Source organism: Sciurus carolinensis, chromosome 18, assembly GCF_902686445.1.
Source record: "Sciurus carolinensis chromosome 18, mSciCar1.2, whole genome shotgun sequence".
Lineage (NCBI taxonomy): Eukaryota > Metazoa > Chordata > Mammalia > Rodentia > Sciuridae > Sciurus > Sciurus carolinensis.
In genome coordinates, this window is record NC_062230.1 from 34,803,487 (window position 1) to 34,823,775 (window position 20,289).

A 20,289-nucleotide genomic window follows, 5' to 3' on the forward strand; every position below is an offset into this window, starting at 1 on the left:
GTAATTCTGGAATTTCCAAGTAGAACAGGGGCCTGATGTGAGGGGGTCCCAGCTGATGAGAAGAGAGGACAGAGCATGAAAAAAGCCATGCTCGGAAATGACAATTCTCGCTGGGTGTGGTGGCGCACGCCTGTGATCCCAGTGGCTCTGGAGGCTGAGGCAGGAGGATGGTGAGTTCAAGGCCAGCCTCAGCAAAAGTGAGGTGCTAAGTGACTCAGTGAGACCCTGTCTCTAAATAAAATGCAAAATAGGACTGGGGATGTGGCTCAGGGGTCGAGTGCCCCCGAGTTCTATCCCCAGTACAAAAAGAAGAAAGAAAGAAAGAAAGAAAGAAAGAAAGAAAGAGAGAGAGAGAGAGAGAAAGAGATAATTCTCCATCTCAGCCTGATGTTCCTCTCTAGTAACAGATGTGGGTCCAGAGAAGGAGTCCCTTTGCAGGGACGTCCACAGTGCGAGCTGGGTGCTGGACAGAGGCCAGCTCTTGGTACTCAAGAGATGAGGGTCCTACTGGGGACTGAGGAGAAGTCGCTTGTCCAGGGTGGGTCGGGCTGCCCGGCCCAGGAGAAAGACAGGACCCACATCGCGAAGGAGGTGAATGCAGATCTTAATGGGCATGAACTTGAAAATTCTGGCCCAAATCATCTTAACACAAGCTCTGTCTGTGGGTCAGTCCCACGCTCCGGTCACTGCCTCCTTCTCATGCTGCCTCTAAACCCAGGGCTGGTGACCAGCTGCCCACTTGACAGGTGAGGCCCTGGCAGGAGGGCCAGCTCTCACCAGCTCTCACCCTGCAGGCTTGCTGCCACGTCCTCGCACGCGCCAGAAGGGAGAGGAAGAAAAACCCAGGCCAGGAACGGCCAGCCCCTGAAGGACACTGGCCACAAGGAAGTCACCACCACGGGCCTGTCCCCCTGTGTGGAGAACCCGGCAGTATCTCCCGCGCTGACCTGGCTATCGCGACGCCTCACTTCTTTTTTCGGTGGGAGGGGGAGTCCCAGGGATTGAACCCGGGGGTGCTTTACTGAGTCACACCCAGCACCCAGCACTTGTAGGTTTTATTTTGAGACGGGGTCTCACTGAGTTGCTTAGGACCTTGCTGAGTTGCTGAGTCTGGCTTTGAACCTGCGATCCTCCTGCCTCAGCCTCCTGAGTGGCTGGGATCACAGGTGTGGGTCGCCTCCCTCGCTGGTCATCTCACTTCTTGACCAAACATGGACAAAGTGTGCATTGACTTACTCAGGTGGTATGTTTATAACGACCAAAGGAGAAATGTTCTCAGAACCCAAAACTCAGTCACGAGAACGAAAGCGCATTAACCCAAGCAAGGTCACGTGGCTGTGGAGAGGCGTTTTCAAAGGTTACAGTTACACGGAAGGCTTAGATTACAGTGGATATTTCTTTTTCATTTTATAAATGACCATTCCAAGGTTTGTATGCTGAACTCCATTCTCAAAATAATTTATGGAGTCTTAATATAAAACTGCTGCATTATATTTGTAGAGTCTTATAAAAATATTGCACTATATTTCTGGACAGTCAAGGATGTTCACTCACACAATGTTGACCCAGGGGCGTGTGAAAGTGCTAGATTAGGAGATAAAGCTACTGAGGTTAAGTCGCTTACAGTTAATGAGCCTCAACTACTTTATCTTTAAAATGGGGAGAACAGGGCCTGACCTACTTGCCTGAAGGGTGCAAGGAACACCCGCCGAGGTTGCGACTTTCTCTGGAGCAGCACCAGGCCAGGTGGGGCCATGGTCCTTCCCACAGGAGGAGGGGATGGGCCCGGAGAGAGCGGACAGTGAGCCCTGGGGGAGAAGCATCGACCCACCTGGGGTGCCCACCACCTGGCAGTCGCTGGGCGGGGGCTTTACGCATCCTTGGCTGACCCTGTCACTTGTACTGACCAGAAGAGCGAGCTGCTGCCGTGGAGGAGGGCAGCGCCGGAGAGCCAGCGCCAAACGTGCTGGGCCAGCGAATTCACACAGTTCAGCTCTGCAGGTGACGGGGTGGGGGGGTGGGGAGGGTGGAGGCCGCAGGGGGTTATTCTGGGGCCCAGGAGGGGCCTGAGCCAGGGACACAGCGGGCGGACCAGGAGCCCAGGCCCTGCGTTGTCTTGGTGCCAGCGGAGTCTGGGACAGTCCGGGGGTCCCCAGCTCCCGTGGCCAGGGCAGGAGGAGTCTGAGGGGCTGCGCTGGGCGGACCGCGGGGCCTGGGAACTGGGTCTGAGTACTGGACGCAGCGTGGCCTCTTAGGTTAGACCTGGAACACAGCAGAAAAGGACGGCACGCCCAGGACCGTGACGCCCCGGCTGCAGCTTGTCACGGGCCAGAGCAGGGCCATGCACTGTCCTGACAGAGGACGTGGCGAGGTGAGAGGTGACCTCGAGAGCGGGGGCAGACCCAGCGATCTTTGCAACCTGTCAATTGGAACTTATTCTAAAATCAGGACTTAATTAGAGAAGCGGGGCTGTCCTGGGATTTGGGGGCGTCCCGGGTACCTCTCTCTCTCTCTCTGACATAATCGGTGTAATAAGCTTGATGCAAATGCAAACAGTGGCATCGCTGCGTGGGGGAGACTTGAGGGCAGGGAGGCCCCAGAGGTCACTGTCCTGGTGGCTTTGGGACTTGGCTTGGGTCACTAGAAATTGTGGCAGAGTCATGCCTCTGATGCATTTCCTGCTCTGCGACCACCCGTTAGGGTTTAGACGTGGTGTCCCCCGGCAGCTCACGGGCGGGACAACACCAGAAGGTTCGGAGGAGAAATGCCTGGGTGGTGAGAGTCTTCACCCAATCAGTGAACAACCCCCTGATAGGGGTAACCGATGTGGTGGGTGTGGCTGGAGGTGCGGGAACGGGGGCGTGGCTTCGGGGTATATATTTTGTATCTGGAGCGTGAACTCTCTCTGCTTCCTGATCACCATGTGAACGCTTCCTCTGCCACGCTCTCCCGCCATGATGTTCAGCCTCACCTCAAGCCTCAGGGAAAGAAGCCGCCTTCTGTGGACTGAGACCTCTGGAACCGTGAGCCCTCAGATAAACTCTTCTCTGCAATTGTGCCATTTGGGTCCGTTAGTCACAGCAGCCAAAAAGCTGAATAAATCACCTCCCAAGTGGCTCTCAGATAAGTAGAGGGAAAGATAAGCTTCCCCATTGTAGAGTTAGCAAAACTAAGGACCAGGGAGGTCAAGCAACTTGTCCTAAGATGCACAGACAGAAAGGGACAGAATCGCGACTCAGACCCAGGTGTGCTGGCTTCGGATGCCACTCGGTCAGACACGCCAGGCAGCCTCACCTGGAGATGTCAATATGCTGGGTACACGCTGGCTCGGCACAACTGGAGACTTGGCTTGCCTTAGGGACCTTCTGGGAGAATTTCCTCCTGGCCCTGAGCTGTTCGTGGGGCTCCTAAGAAATCAGGTGCGTCCTGAGAGTAGGTGGAGGCAAATGGCCCGCACTGTCCCTGGCTGCAGGGGAGGAGCTCCCGGAGGGGACAGGCAGGCTGCAGCGTGACTGCCTTTCTGGGTCCAGGAGAGCTGTGGGGGTGGCGTTCTTGCTCAGAAAAGCATGGCATCAAGAGCAGAAGGTATCTGGGACGTCGGGTCGCAGGATCAAATGAGGGCAGGCGTCTAGAAGCCTCACGGTCGGCTCAGCAGTCTCAGAGTGCAGCGTGAAGAGGATGGGCTTTGGTTTCAGTGCTGTGTGACCATGGGCAAGTCACCTAACCTCTCTGAGCTTCGAGGTCTTCATCTGCCCAAGTGGGGGCCAGGTGCCTGTAAGGAGCTGTGAGGTGACGTGGCCTTCAGAGAATGCAGGGGCTCAGTCTCACACAGCTGTGCCAATGGAAAGGCCCAGAAGTCACAGGTCTCTGTCTGGGTCTGAAGTCAGATTGCCGCCGTCCACTGCGTTGTGACCAGGCACGCACAGAGCCCAACGGTCCTTGCCTAGCTGTGGACAACATAATGAGGTGGCCCCGGTGACATAAGAAATTGTAGCCGGGACCCACACACTCCATCCAGGGAGCAGGGTCTCATTTTTGCCGTCACATGACATCATTACGTGGGAGTTTCCTGGTGGGATTGTTGGGGTGCAGGTGGGTTGATAAGCCCCTTCTCGGGATTTTGAGGGCCTGGCAGGCATCTGTCCCGAGCGGGTACAATACCATAACCATTCCTGAGTGCGTCTCCAGTTGAGAGCTGCCACTCACAGCTGCCACTCACAGCCTCCTGACACCTGTGGAAATGTCCCTGTGGGGGTGGCCGTCAGCCATCACTGTTGTTCTGCAGGGGCCTGAGCCGAGGCTTGCAGAAAGGAGGCAGGTCTCCCTCTAAACCCCAGCCCAGGGCAGCACCAGGCGCGGGGCAGCATTCAGTGGATTCCTGCTGAGGGTGCAGATGTCAAGGAGCAAGGCTGGGGACAAAAGCCCAAGCCAGGCCGCCAAGGGCTGGCACCCTCTGGCGGCCTGCTGAAGGCCGGGACCTGGGAGGGTTCCTGTGTGCACACAGCCGGCAGGATGCTGGGCGAGGCGAGAACAGGGGTGGGAGGGACCGCTGGAGCCGGCTGCTGGCAAAGCCCCCAGGGGAGAAGCGGGTGGGAGCGACCCTAGACCGGGGAGGGGTGGGCCGGGAGCTCCCCGCAGGGATGGGGGTTCCTTCCGGAAACCAGCACCCCGGGCTGCCATCGCGTGCCTCTGGGGAAGTCTTCCTCCGCAGGCGGCTGACACTGAAACGCGTTTGACATGTTTGTTGACACGCTCTTCTCTGCACCAACTGCCGAGGCATCTGGGATTTGTTCAACACTTGGAAACAAAGCGGGTCTTTGACTGTAAACACGTCCACGAGGCTCGGTCGCACGGGCCTCCTCAGATACCTTCCCCGGGACCCCGGTTTCCTCCGCCGCAGCCCCTGCGCCAGCCCGCTCACCGGAGGCAAGGATGTCCCCGGGCCCCCCGGGCAGGGCCACCCACTTATAAGGAGGAAGGGGCGGTTCTTTCTGATGATTTCCAGTTTGTTGAAAGGGAAGAACGTTCGAGATTCAGGTCCCGTGAGGACTCGGCCTGGGGTCCTCCCTGCCTGCCTTGGGTCTATTTTGGAGACTCAAGCTCTTGGCCACGTGTGGACAAGGACGTCCCTCTCTGGGGCAAATGAAAGCCCCAGTGACGCTCAGTGTTGGCGAAGGTGTGGAGGGACAGCATCCCTCCACACTGCTGGTGGGCGTGGAAATGGGGACGGCCAGTTTGGAAACCAGCAGGATTTGCTGATGTCCCACCCAGACACGCACCTCGGCCAGCAAGCCCACCCCCGCGTGGCGCCCCACGGAACCGCGCAGACGTGCCCACCACCAGGCACGCCAGCAGGGGCTTCGGGGGAGTCTGAAGACCACCCGGTGCCCACCAACAGCAGGATGGGAAAATCGATCGCGGCGTGGTCACATATGGGAATAAAGCCAGGAGAAGGGACAGTCTGCGGCCACACAGGACACGGGGACGAGTCACACAGATGTGGCTTTGAGTGGAATAAGGCAGCCCTCTCGCCTCTAGGATTCCAGATGACATTTACGTGACAACGAAGGGCAGGAGGGACGTGTCCCCTGAGAGGAGGAAGGGGCGCGTCTACTTGTGGGAGAGTGGTAAGTGGTGGGGACCTGTCCCAGGTCCCCTCACAGCTCCCACGTTCCCCAGGGGTGAAGGACACCACACTCTTAAATATAAGGCACAGACACCAACAGGGGCGTGTTCAGCGTGTCTGTGACCCGCACAGTCACAGCCGCGGGAATGCGTGACGGCCTCAGGCTCTCCCTGCGACTTCGCCGGTGTCACGTGGCAGATGTCACAGGTTCCCAGTGGGTGAAGATGGGGCACTTACGCTGGATTCTCCTGGGGGCCACTGCAACCTGTCAGCCCTTGGTGGCAGAAGCAGGAGCCCCAGGAGGTGTGAAGAGGGGACCCCAGGAGGTGGACCTGCTGCTCGCTGGGAGCCCAGGAGGCCATCCCTGATCTGGGCACCGGGAGACCCTAATTCGAGCACTCAGCCGGGCTCACCAGACCCCTGGCCCAAGGAGACTGAGATGTCCAGGGGCGTGGCCTTAGGCCACTAAGTCCACGGCCGCAGAACACCAGAAACAACATTTGGCAGCGGTGAGACCTCAGGCTGGGGGAGAACTAGGAAAACAGCACACGTGGGTCGTGTTGGGCACAAGCACGCAGCGGCTCTCAGCCACACCCAGGGCAGCGGAAGCCCTGCACTCCATGGGCTCTCGGCCAGGTGGCTGGACCTGCCGCAGGCCCTCGGCCACGTCTGCAGACGGTCTGGGTCAGGGAGACGCTGAACCCCCACAACGTCCCCACAACACAGAACGAGCTGGTTCCCAGTGTCCTCGCTGCCCAGTTGAGAGCCCTGCTGTAGAAGGTACCCGACAACCACGTGGCTCCCGTCAGGCCCTGACCGCCACCGAGTCCTAGCTGGACCCCGCCCTACCCCGCCAGCGGCTCTGTCTTCTACTAGTCCCCAAACATGCCCCCGCCCCTTACGCTCTTCCCCCTGCTGTGGCCACCCGACCTGGCTTGTCGCCTGGTAGCACCCTCTGCGGTAGATCTCAGCTCCAAGTTCCCTTCCCTGGGAAGTCTCTCCTGGCCTCCCTCTTCCATCTCCAAGTAGCTTAGCTGCTAGGGGCTTATTCCCAGCCCCTCCCCTGGCTGTGTGATCTTGGCAAATACGTAACTTCTCTGTGCCTCTGTTTCCTCATCTGCAAAACGGGGATGACAACAGGACCTGCCTCATAGCCCTGTCAATGTTACAGCTGCAAAGGGCCGAACGGAATGTCCGGTCTGTATAATGCTCTTCAAAACCGTCAGCTGTCACTGCCATTACTTAGCCTCCGCCACACTGTCTGCCTTTCCACGTGGCCCTCAGTGTGACTGCACTGTGTGTGGCTAAGTGGCGCCTCCGTGGGAACAAGGTGCTGTGCTTTTGCTCCCCAAGTCATTCCAGGTGCCTCCGATGAGCTCAATGAGTTTTTTTTTGTACTGGTACTTTAAGCCAGGGACGCCCAACCCCGGAGCTCCATCCCCAGCTCTTTTTATTCCTTATTTTAAGACAGGGTCTTGCTTGGGGCTAAGTTGCTGAGGCTGGCTTTGAACCTGCAATCCTGCCGTCTCAGCCTCCTGACCTCTGGGTGCCACCTCACCCAGCTCATCCATGTTTCTGGAATGATGTATGAAGGAAGGGACTGTTTCTAAGGACGCCCAGGGATCCTGCGGATGGCCGCGCACACAGCAGGTCTTTACTCAGAGCAACAGGGAGACATACCACGTTCTGAGGCTGTTGGATGAGCTTCACCAGAGCAGGATGGCTGTAACCTGGGGAGACAAGGGCAGCGTTAGGGAGGAGCAGCCTCCGGGAGACTCCCCAGCTCCCTCCCTCCCCTGCCCCTACCTTCCTTCCGGTCCTGTGACTCCCTTCACATGCCAAAGGGTCTTTTACCCTTTGCTAACAAAGAGATTCCTGGAGCCCTGACCACTGACTCCTGACTCCAGATCTCTCAGCCTGGAAATCTCAAACGAATTCCCCAGGCCTATATCCTGATGCTCGCTCAGGTTTGAGACCCACTGGACAGACACACTTCAGAGGAAGTGGATGCAAGGTCAAGGCAAATCTCCAGACTGGTGGGAGAGGTTCAGCAGGACAGACGGCCCCGCCTTCTCCCAGGGCCCACAGGCGGAGGTGGGGCTCCAGAGGTGTCTGCCGGGGACCTGAGTGAGGCTGAGGTCATCTGTGCTGTGTGCTCCGTCTGCCCGCGTGCGTGAGCTTGTTTCCTGTCCAGAGGGAACTGACAATCAACAAGGCCCAGGGTAGTCTGTGATCCAGTGGTTGCTCTTCTGTGAATTCTTCCTACCCATGTGGATCTTAGCTGGGACCCTGTAATGTCTCAGGACTTGAAAGCAACCTAACATCCATCAAGAGCAGACCAGGGAAATAAACCATGATTCATTCACGGGGTGAATGGCTTCCCATGTGCCTAGGCCGCTGCAGAAAAGGGTGAGAGTTACCAGTGCTGAGAAAAATAACCCGAGGTCTCCTGCCAAGTGCCAAGGAAAAGGTGGGATATGGATGTTCTTGTGCACTTCACGCTAGAAGACACCAATCAAATGATTGTCTCTGGGAAAGAAATTGGGGCTAGGGCTCAGGCTTGGGAAAGACACTCCTCCAAGTAAATTTTAAAAATAAAACTATTTATTTATTTAAGTGAAAAAAAATTGAGAGAGGTTCTCATTAATTTGCTTAGGCCTCATCAAGTTGCTCAGTCTGGCCTCAAATGTGTGATCCTCCCGCCTCAGCCTCCTGAGTTGTAAAACCACATTTTTTTTCTTTACAGTTAACCTATAGGGCTTCTTCCTGTGTGGCCACATTAGACTTGAGTAGACCACTTTGCTCAGGGCCTTTTTGAAGACGTCTCTGAGGTGCTGCTGCGGTGTGGCCTTCCTCCGAGCTGAGCTGGGCTGTCTCTCATGCTGGAGAGCAAGATGGCGGCAAGGTCTCAGGGAAAAGCCCTCCGCGCCCGACCTCATTTTTTTTTTTTTTTTCCGACGTGAGTTTCTGAGAATCACAGCTCTCCACAGGAGGGCTGGGTCCTCACATCTGTGTGGCTTGAAGCCTGGGGGGTGGCCACGACATCCTGAGGCCTGGGTAGGGATGATGCCCCCCAACTGCGGTGATGCTGCTCCACCAGCCCGGAATGTTCTGCGGGGACACCTGGACCCGGGCGGTCAGAGAACTGGTGGGAAGGAGTCTTGGAGGAGCCCCAGGGCTAGGGCCTCCTGTCCTGCTACTGGGGCCAACCAGGTCTTGATTGGACTCTTCGGGGGCTGGGCTGGGATGTGACGGGAGGGAGGAGGATGGGGACGCAGAAAGGTCCTCGCAGCCCCGGGGCCTTGGGCACCATGCAGGCCAGGGAGGGCGAGGAGGGGCAGCCTGTCTGCACGCTCAGCTGCCCGGGACAGCCCCCTTCCCTCCTCCCAGAAGCCTGAGCAGGGCCCGCTGCTGCAGCCCGTGCCGCTCTCCTCCCCTGGCCGAGCTTGCCACTCCCGTGCTCAGCACTTGCTATGTGCTGCCTGGGGACCACACCCCAGACCGACAGAGAAAGCCCCAGGCCACACGCAGAAAAGCGTCTGCCAAAACCCAGTGTTGTTTTACGACGAGAAAACTCAACAACCCAGAGATACAGATACACTTAGTCACCTGACAAAGGGCCCCTCTGAAGGCCCCTGGCCCGCACCCATGGAGGGCGAAAGATGGAGGAGGCCTCTCCTCCCCGCCCCAGGTTCAAGAGCGAGAGAGGATACTCCCTCCTCCACTGCTGTTGACCTTGCGTCAAGGGTCCAGTCAGTGGGCAGGCGGGAAAAAGAGAGAGCGTTCAGAAGGGAAGAAGTAAAGCTGCCTCTTTGCAGATGGCAACATCTTGTGCACACGAATCCTGAGGAATCCACTAAAAAACCATCAGTGCCAATGAAGCTGCTGGGCGAGCCCGGGGAGGGGGATCAGTGCCCCCGAGTCACTTGCATTTCAAACGCTTGCCACGGATGACCGAGAATGAAGTCAGGAAGGCACGCGCTGCCTGGCCCGGCCGTCTGACTCGCCAGCCCCAGCAGAGGGGCGCCTCGAACAGCGCACGCCCTGCTTGCTGAATGAACGAAAGCACCTAAGTACAGCTTGCTCTGGTTCAATGACGCGACAGACATTCTCAGCAATCCCCGACTTTACCTATGAACTTTTCTGGAACATAAGAAAAGAAAGAAAACATGCTAACTAGTGATCTTATAATTCCCATTTATTAGGTGCTGATTCTGCGCCAGGTCTTGTGCTAAGTGCTTTGTGTGGATGATCCTACGGAAGCAGAGGCAGCCTCAACCTGTGAGCAAACATCGCCAGCCCAAAGATGCAGATGGGAAGGAAGAGGCCGGGAGAGGCAAGGAGCATGCTTGGCTCCATTGTCTCAGAAGCAGATTGTGGACCCAGACAGTCTAGCTGTGCAGCACGATTTCCTCCTCCGTCCCTTTGTGACCACTATCTCCATCCTCCCTCCTTTCATGACAGCTTCTGTTAATTGAGCATCTACTATGCGCAGGGGCTTTCTCTCCATTATTGCTAATCCTGGCAATAAGCCAGGCGGGAAGACCAGATCTGTAGGAGGAGGGAGGCACTGAGGTCTGCAGACCAGATCATGAGATCTGCAAGTGTCCAGCGCCACACACTTTAATTGAATGCATGGATTATGTAGCGGGCCAGGGACACAGGCCAGAGCTCACGACTACCTGCCTAGGAGAAAAGAGGAACTAGTGACTTTTGGAGCAGGAAGTAGACTTTGGAGAAAATACACAAGTTTTATTCCACATCCTGCTCTGGTCTGAAAGTGTGTGTGCAGATACTCCCGAATTCCTAGGTTGAAATCCTAACCCAGCAGGAGGTGGGGCCTCTGGGAGGTGACAGGGTGCGGGGAGGAGCCTCACGAGGAGAGCCATGTCTTATAAAGGAGGCTCAAGGGACCTCATTTACCATCTTCCACCATGTGGGCCCAGTGAGAGGCACCGTCCAGGCCTTGGAAAGTGACCCTCTTCATGCACCTAGCCTGCGGTCCCTCCATCCCGACTTCCACCTTCCAAACCCTCAGAGATAAACTTCTGTGGTGTATAAGCCGCCCGATCTATGGCATTTTGTCATAGCAGCCCCAACGGACCATAACATATACCTGGTACCTATTTTCTTGAAAGCAATTCACTTTTTTTTTTTTTTTTTTTTTTTTGGTGCTGGGGATCGAACCCAGGGCCCTGTGCTTGTAAGGCAAGCACTTTACCAACTGAGTTATCTCCCCAGCCCCGCAATTCACTTTTTAGCTGAAATACATTTGCTTTGAAAGGAGACTCTCCATCCTCGTGGCTAGAGGCTGAACGCAGTGGGAGCAGTCTAACTGTCGCCTGCCCTGGGCCCTGAGTCTAGGGCCTCTTCTCCTCCCTAATAAGAGATGGGCAGGTCCTAAAGACCCGGCATCACCCGGGAGGCCTTCTCCTTGATTGAATGTAAAAGGGCCAAAGAGACTTGAAGAGACTCGTGCTTTCCCTCTGCCTGCTGCAGAGAACGGGCCGGGGAGTGAATTGGGGACAAGGGGACAGTTAACATCCTCCAGCCCCCTCCTGTCCCCACACTGAGGCAAGGCTCGCTGGGCCCAAGGCTGGACAGCGCTCAGCACTCAAGGACAAAATGCTCTCTGGGTTTTTCCAAATGTTTTGGCCGGAGTGCTTTCAGCTCTGACTCCTCGTCCTGCTGTGGGGGTGTTGATGACTTTCTGCCTCAGCAGATAAGCTCGCTCCAGGTAAATCTCATTAGGCCACAGAGGCTGCTTGTCTTACTGACTCCTGGAGGAGCAGGATGAGAAAGTAGAGCTGGTCCCTCTGATTAGGGATGACCCACCCTGGGTTTTCCAGCCCTAGGGTGTCTGGGAGGTGTCTCGGAGCTGGCTTAGGAGGTGGAGTTGTCGGGTCCCGTCCTACCTTAGCCCTGGACTCTCTGTAGGGTACTGGACAGACCCTGGGTCCTCCTGAAACCTGTCAACGATGTAAAATGGAAGTGATGTTCGAAGACCCTGTTATAGGATGCTGTCACCCTTTAATGAGACGGCTTTGAGAGCCTCAGCAATATGCCAGGCAGACAGTAAATCTCAATTAGTATTAGCTTGAAAAAAATCATCTCAAGCTACGGATACGAGAGGAAAGGTGGCTAGAGAGAAAATGTTTAGCAGCTCTAGTCTTTTAACGAACACTGCAGACCTGATCCTGCTACCCCATACACACTGTTGGCCGGGGCTTCAACCTAAGGGTGTGCCGGGGGTGGGTCCCAGGGTCATGGCTGACAGATGGAGCCAGGATTCCAACCCGGGGTGAGTCCAGAGCCCGTCTCATGCACTCCAACACAAGCAGGAGATGAGGCTTTGTGGGTCTTTGAATCCAAGATGCTTTCAAAGGCTGAGGCATCCTAAAGGATGGATGTTCCCAAATAAGGAGTCATCTGATGTCCTCGCACATCTTCGAAGGAAATAGACGGGTTTGAGGAAACGGTCTGGGGAGGAGGAGGTGAACAACTAGGCTGGGTCTCTGGGGAAAGGCCGAGACTGCAGACGGGCTGGGCTGAGAAGCGCAGTACCTCCCTCCCCCTGCGGCAGAAAAACCAGCAGCCTCCGCAAAGGGCAGGCTTCATCAGACACAGTCCGTGGCCACCGAACGCCGCCAGGACCCATCAACCCAAGGAACGGGACCCATCGAAGCTGCGAATAACAGCCGCTGATTTGCAGATTAACCCCACCTCTCCCCACCGCTGCGCCACGCTCTGTAGGGCTGGGAGGGGAGTCTGGGGGTAGGGGCTGTGGGCGTCCCACCGAGGTCCCCATCCCCCAGCTGCTGTGTGTTGGCTGATAATGGCTCCAGCTGCCTCCTTCCCTGGAAAACTGCCCTGGCTTCATGCAGACGCTGTCCGAGATTACCCTGTCCTCACTCTGGCAGCTGATGGGTGACTGACGGGCGTAGGGTGCAGAAAGGCCCTCTTGCCCCAGTCTGGGACCAACTCTGGGGTGCAGTTCAATTTTCCAGAGTCCCCTGGGATCAGGCTCTGGGGTCTCCACTGGAGACCCCTCATTTTTAGCTTCCCCTGCCCTACACTGTTCCCTTCCTCCCCTTTCCCCTGAGAACTCTCCCTCAACAGGTGACTGTCATCATCACCCCTGCCTCTGGCTATTCCTCCAGGAATCCCAGACCAAGACCCCTGTCCATGGACGCCGGTCACACAGACATGGTCTGCTGCCCAGCTGGGATTCCTTCACAAGCTGCTGCCCCTCCAAGCGTCCTTCACTTGTCTGTGAAACGGGGATATTGATCCATGCCTCGTGGAGTTTGGGGAGGGGTAGACAAGGGAAGGCGTGCCTCTGCACACGACTCCTTCCTTGCTTCAAGGGAAGTGTGGGCAACACACAGGGATGTGCCTGCTGGGAGGAGCTGAGGGCTGAGGGTGAGGGAGGGAGCCAGGGCACATCTGAGGACCAATTCTCCAGCTCTTACCTATGGGGACAGAGGAGATCTGGGAATAAAGATCCAACATGCGGTTGCCGTCCACATCCACCAGGTAGTTACCTCGGCTCTCTTCGTAGTTGCAGAAAAAATGCACGGCCTCTGCATTCTTGGGGAGAGAAGAGACTAACTCAGGCTCACTGCAGCTCCTGAGGTCTTAGACTTCAGGAACAAGCCTGAATTGGTAAGTCAGCTCTGTCCTCCCCAACCTATGGACATGCAGGGGTGCTTCCGGGTGCTTACAATGCTGCATTTCTTGCTCTGGGAGTAACTACATGGGTGTCTTGCTTTAATCATTTATTAAGTTGTGACTTTGGTATTTTACAAATTTTTCTATATATGTTTCATATATCACAATGAAAAAGGCTGAGATATAAATCTAAAGCAGATTCCAAGAAGTTAAGATATATGTAGTAAGCCTTAGAGCAGCCACTAAGAAAACCAGAAATAAATAGTAATCATTAAAGAAATAAAAAGGTTACAGAGGAAATATTCATGTGATGCATACCCCTGTTTTAAAGCAAAAACAACAAACAAAAAACAGTAAAATAGGGATGGAGGAACAACAACAACAACAAAAATGCACCAGATACATGGAGAACAAAAAGTGAAATGGGAAATGTAAATGTAATTATGTCAATTATAACACCATCTTGAATAGTCAGAGACCAGGGATTGTCAGACTGAATGAAAAGAACAAACTACATGCTACATACAGGGACATACTTTAGATTCCAGACTATAAATAGGTCTAAAGGGAAAGGGTGGAAAAGAGATATAATGCACACAGGAACCGTAAGAAAGCTAGAAGGGCTGATGTTGGAACCAGACAAAACAGACTAGAAAACAACAACCAAAAAGTTACTAAAGAAAGACATTTTATAACAACGGAGGATGAATCCACTGAGAAGATATAACAATTATGAACATATTTGCACCAAACAACAGAGTCCCAAAATACATGAAGTGAAAATGGACAGGATTGAAGGGGTAAATAGTTCTGTCTTTACAGTGGTTGACTTCAATACCTAGCATCCGATAATGGCTAGGACAGCCAGGCAGAAGATGAGCAAGACGATAGCAGACTTGAATGGCACTCTAAAACAGCTCTCGAGCAAATGTCTGTAGGACACTCCACCTGACAACCCAGCAGACGGCACCATCCTCTCAAGCATGCATGGAAACTTCTCCAGGGCAGACCCCATGGTAGCTCATCAAAGAAGGTTCCATACATTTAAAAGGGTTGAAATTGCATGAAATGTTTCCCAACCACAATGGAATGAAATTAAGAACAAAGAAATGGAGAAAGTCACAAAAATGTACAAATTAAGTAGGACAAAAAAAAAAAAAAAAAACCAATGAAGAAATCACAAGGGCAATTAGAAAACAGGTTGAGATGAACATCAAGTACATTTTTGTTCTAAGCAGCCAGCACAGAGTAAGATCTGCCCCTCAGCTAAGCGGTGGTGGAGAAGCAGCAAGCTCAATTACCTGGCCCCACTCACCTGAATCATGTTCAGCTGCTCCATCAACTTCTGCAGGGGAGAAGGACAAGGACGTCAGGCAACACTCTCTTGCCAGAACAGCTTGGAAATCTGTCCTGTTTTCCCAGCTTTTCCCTCTCTTGCCAATAACTTGGTAATTTATTAGTCATCAATATTATTATTCTAAATTACTTAATGTAAATAGTTGGCAGGAAACCATTCCATTAGTTAAATTACAACAGGTGAGATTTAGATACCTGGAAGATAAAATAAACTAAATAGTTAACAAAAAAATTTAAACTGAAGGTATTTATCCAAAACATGGGCTCCTTTTTTATTAAAAAAAAAAAAAAAAAAAAGGTTTTCACACTTCATTAGGGGAGAGGATTCTGATTTGGTTTGTTTCGTTTGTTTTGAATTTCCACAATCCAACAGCGCCAGGGACTCGAACCTGGGTCTCGAGCTTGAGAGGCAAGCACTCTACGTAATGGGCTATATCACAAGCACTTCACACTTCATTAGGAATAGAAAATAAAATCAACTGAAACTATTACTTTTCCTATCAAAGAACCATTTGTAATTATAATCCAAACATTCCAAAAACTACTTGTGCAATTCTATGTAGACACTGGGAATTAGAAACTAGTTGCTTTGATATGACAAAGACTTTAGCTCCAAAAATAACTCAACATAAAATAAACTTGAGCAATTAGTGTCATGAAAAATATAAAATAATATTCCATGCAAAAATATAAAATAATATTACTGACAGGAATATGAAAAATTATTACAAGTGCTTTGCTATCCTGAAGTTAGAATCCATCTCCCAATAGAAATAGGAATGACGAAGTCTTTCCTTTTGTTAGCAAAATGCTCTCCAAAATAACTCTAATTATTTACACCAGTACAGAGATTTCAGGATCTATAAGAGTTGTGATGACAAATAGGCATGTAGACTAAGAATAAAGACTGTGAATAAAATCTGCAAAACCTACAAAGAAAAAATAAATTTGCATCACAAAGGTTTATGCGATTACACTGGTACCTCCTTCCTTATCCTTCAAGTTCAAGTTCAAGTTCAAGTTCAAGGCATTGACCATCTAGGTTCTGTGCATATACTATTGCCTCATTCTTCCACTGTTGGTTGGATGTCCTGTCCAGCCTTTGACTTGGGCACTGACCAGCAGAGTGAGGTGGAAGTACAGATGAGCCTGGGTGGAGCCCAGGTCTCAGCAGACTGAGCACAGAGAGAACAAGCCCAGTCCAGCCTGCTGGACGGTGGAACATGTGGCGCAGAGCCACGTCACTGCTGTGACCGGAGGCAGGACTACCCCACATCAGCCCACAGCCAACCATCCCCGGCCTGGAGGGGAGTCAGAGAGCCGCCTACCCAGCCTCCACTCAGCCCCCAACTGAGGAGCCATCTGCATGCTGTGTGCTACCGGGCTTCGGCCAGGTCTGTGATGCAGCGTTGGTGTGGCAACAGAGGACACAGCTCCTCGAGCCCTCCTTACCTCTGATGCCGAGGGGCCTACATTAATACCAGCTTTAGCAAAGAACTGTCAGAAGGCAGCCAACAAAGGCCACCGAGCTCCTCTGTGTTCTTGCCTCCTGGGTCTCTCTGTCCCTCCACCCGACACAAACCACACAGGTATGCTGGACTCACCCGAGACCTGGGCCCCGGGACCTCAGTCTTCATCAGTGGCCCGTCATAATCAAATTCAACATCGACTTTGGCTGCGGCTTGACTGATGTATCTGGATCCTGTAGTAAACAGACATGAGACTCCTGGTGACGGCAGATGTGATGAGGATCTGCCCCCGCAGATGCCCAAGGTCCCCAACAGGACCTCAACCTCAACCTGGCCAGGCCGCCCTACCCCACTCAGTCAGGACAGAGCTGGGCACTGCAAGGTCACCCCAGATTTTATAAGTGGGAAAAGCCAGTGTTCGTGAAACACTATGCAAACAGGCAGGCTCCTGCCCTAGAGGAGCGAGGATGAGCGGACACCAGATTCCTGTTGCTTAAGGACCCAAAGACACAAAGACCTAGGTCCAAAGTGTTCAGAGAGTATCGTCTACAAACAATCAAGGGGAAACAACCTAAATGTGCACCACTGGAGGACAGCTAAGTAAAATAAGACATAGCCAACCACTGCGTGCAATAGTTATGCACCTAGTGTTTCAAGGAGAAATTTTGAATATTTATGCATGTGGGAAGATGCCCCAAAGTAACAGCACATAAAAGATCAAATTATAAAAATTACCTAAATTTTGTAAAAATTTAGTCATCATTTAATCCAAATATTTATAATATAAAACGGTGTTTCTCTGCTGTTTGGGGCTGGGTGATCCTTTGCTGTCCAGTCTGGAGCAAGCTCAGTGGCATCCTTGGTGGCTGACACTGCATGCAGATATGTCTCTCTCCAGCTGTGTCCCCAGAACTACCCAGGAGGGAACCTGGGTGCAGTGGCGGCACCTGGAGTCCCAGTAAGTCAGGAGGCTGAGGCAGGAGGGTCACTTGAGTCCAGGAGTTTGAGACCAGCCTGGACAACCTAGTGAGACCCCCCCACTCTCAAAAAAGAAGAAGAAAAGAAAGAAGGAAAGAAGCCACTTGAGACAAGAATCAAATTTCTTACTTAAGGTGGTCCTCCTGTAACAGATGTTTTCTGCTTTAAAAAAGTTCTTGTCACAAGTCATTTGTTTGGAATTCATCTCACATTTTCCATGTACGAGTAAACTTACAGAGGGTGTTAAGTTCCCAGGTGAGTCGCTGAGGTGCTTTGGTCCAGCGTGTGGCTGAAACAGAGGCGGGGACCTCGAGCCCAGCCAGCTCATCCCCGAGTGAAAGACAACTGTGCGGGACCCAGGTTAGTGTGCAAGGAGTGCAGTGACCCTCAGAATTCCCCGTCAGTCTCTGTTTATCTGTACCTTCTTCGTATGTGCTTGCTAGTCGAAGAAAGTCTAGCTCCTCTTCTTGGGGTGGCCTTGTCACATAATTGAATCAGACCAGGGGATCGGCAGACACTTCAGATAAATCTCATTTCTCACGGACACGCGCACACATGTCATGTCTCTATCTCTTTGTCTCTACTGCACAGAAGAGGAAACTAAGGCTCAGAGAGGTTCTGAGAAAATGTCAGGGGCTGGGATGGAGCTCGGCGGTACAGAGCTTGCCTGGGTTTGGTCTCCAGCACCAGAAAAGAAAAAAAAAAAAAAAGTGCCACGATTTCATGCATGCACGCACACACACAAATAGCTTGTCAAACTACACAGGCACGATTTTTAGGAAACATTTAAATTCAGTCTTAGTTTTCTGTGATTGCTTTGGATATCGAAGTTTCTGAATTAATCCCACAGTACAACGTGGGCACTGCACTGATTTAAGCATGAGGAAAACAGCCTTTATTTTCTTCTGTTTGATCTTAAAAAGGAAATTCCTATTGTGCTAGAGGAGTGTTAAAGGTCGTGGGGTACACAGATAATCTTTTTTTACATTTTTGTCTCCTCCCTGGTGGAACTCGGGGTTACCACATGGCACTGATTCCAGCGAGAGCCCCGCAGAACAGGGAGGGGTGTTTTGGTGAAGCCCGTGTATGGCCAGCGCGGCGCTGGCTTCCTTCCTAGTGAAGGGGACGGGTGAAGCATTCACGGGGACACAGAGTCCTCCTTTTATTCCTCAGACACCGTCTGGATGTCATGCTGTGACTCCGGTTTCTTGGACTGGGGATGGGAACACGGGGTGGTGGCTCACGTGAGGCAAGGTGCACAGAGCTGCCCTGAGAGGGTCCGGGGTGTGGGTGTGGAGCTGCAGACAGCGGCTCCGAGACCCACAGCAGGAGGCCGGGGAGATGTGCAGGGAGGCCAGACCAGCCAACGGGGCCCCGGGATGCCCAGGCCAGGTGCAGCAGATGTTCCGACCACAGCTCCAGCCTCCGCCATGTGCCGAGTCTTGTGCATGGTGGGAGGAGGAGGGCAGAGGCCAGCTGGGCAGAGATCCTGGAAATCAGAGCCTGCTCGTTTTTTTTTTTTTAAATTTAAATGTTTTATTTTTTTAGTTCATTATATCTAAAGTAGCATGTCAACATGTAAACCATATGAAAACAACTGATGGGATTTTACATTTATTTTCCTTATTGAGTCTTACTAATCTGGTATATTTTTTATGCTTCCAGCCCATTTCAATCTGGGTTCAGCCTTACTAGCCACACTAGAGACAGGACTGAGCTCCAAGGAACCCTGCTACTCAAAGTGTGGTCCCTGGGCTGACCTCCCTATGAGAACTGAAGCTGCTTGGCTGGGCATGGCGGCATCTGCCTGGAATCCCAGTGGCTCAGGAGGCTGAGGCAGGAGGATCACAAGTTCAAAGCCAGCCTCAGCAATTTAGCGGGGTCCTAAGCAACTCAGTGAGACCCTGTTTCTAAATAAGATATACCTATTTTTTTTAAAAAAAGGGCTGGGGATGTGGCTCAGTGGTTTCAGGTCCTTGGGTTCAATCTCTGGTACCAATTAAAAAAAAAAAAAAAAAAAAGGGAGGACTCTCAGGTCCCCTCCAGACCTAACCCATCAGATTCTGCATTTCAGTGGGTGCCCAGGGATTCATGGGTGCAGAGGGCCGAGAAGCTCCCCCACATGCCTGCAGGAGGGAGTTGCAGGGCGGTGGTGTTTGGTACCAGGTGCCGATGCTCCTCTCCTCCTTCACACTTCTACCACACTCTTCCTCAGCCCCAGCTCCTGACGCAGACCCACACCAAGCGTCACCCCTCCTTCTGCTGAAGAGCCTGCTAATTTGTTGGCAGCTGTGCAATCAGGGAAGAGCGGGGAACGAACAGTCGGCCCTACTGTGTGCTGGGCAGGCCCTATCCAGGCAAACTCCTGTCTACTGTTTTAATGAGTCCACAACTCCCTTGGGATGAGGAGCAGAGAGGTTACGTGACTTTCTGGATGTCACACTGCTCGTGAGTTGTAGAGTAGGGTGGGAACCCCCAAATTTGCAACTCCACTATTTCTGCCCTTCCTTCTGTGTTTCATGTTGGTCTTTTATTTAGGAAAATGACCAAATGCCACTATAACAAACGTTGTCTTAATAATGACAGAGAATGTCACGCCCCATAGGAGAGCAGAACACATTTTGAGGTGCCATGGAGAAACCTTTCCTTGAACCTCTTCTATCCCACTACACAAGCAGATGTCCCGCGTGCATTGAGCACGTGGGGTGAACATCCCAGGAATTATCCTCAATGGGTGACACGAATCATACCATTTCATCCTCACAGCCCTGTTGAGGTAAATGTTACTGTCCTCATGTCCAAGGCTCAGAGAGGCTGACTAATTTGCCCGAGGTCACGGAGCTAGCAAGTGGTTAAGCTGGCAAGGAGTCTGTCTGCCCTCTTCCTTGGACGCTGGGGATGTAATGTGTATTTTCTTTGTGTCACTGGGTGCTGACCTTTGAAGCGAAACATTTGCAAAGACAACCTACTTCTCCTAGAGGAGAGTGATTTCAGAAGCACACATACAAGTTTGCAGTAACACGGAACGATCCGGCAATTTCATGCATGAATAAAAACATACCAGGAAGGCAGAGGGGTGTTGTTGAGACAGGAGACGGGATGCAGGTCCGCCCTCTGGGTCAGACAGTGCACGTGGTGGCCCTCCGTGGCCACGCCAACCCAAAGAGTCGATTCTTAACTCCAAACTTT

At 52.8% G+C, this 20,289-nt stretch overlaps 1 protein-coding gene across 3 annotated transcripts in view; it reads right to left on the reverse strand.

Annotated features, from left to right (window-relative positions):
* Abat (4-aminobutyrate aminotransferase) overlaps positions 1-20,289 on the reverse strand; it is an 87,769-nt gene that overhangs the window by 17,381 nt on the left and 50,099 nt on the right. For all 3 annotated transcript variants that reach the window (XM_047533353.1, XM_047533354.1, XM_047533352.1), the window contains 4 exons: positions 16,258-16,355; positions 14,613-14,642; positions 13,099-13,216; positions 7,307-7,356 (listed from right to left, as the gene is read on the reverse strand). In XM_047533353.1, coding sequence (XP_047389309.1) covers positions 7,307-7,356; positions 13,099-13,216; positions 14,613-14,642; positions 16,258-16,355 — 296 coding nt within the window. The remainder of the gene's footprint in view (positions 1-7,306; positions 7,357-13,098; positions 13,217-14,612; positions 14,643-16,257; positions 16,356-20,289) is intronic.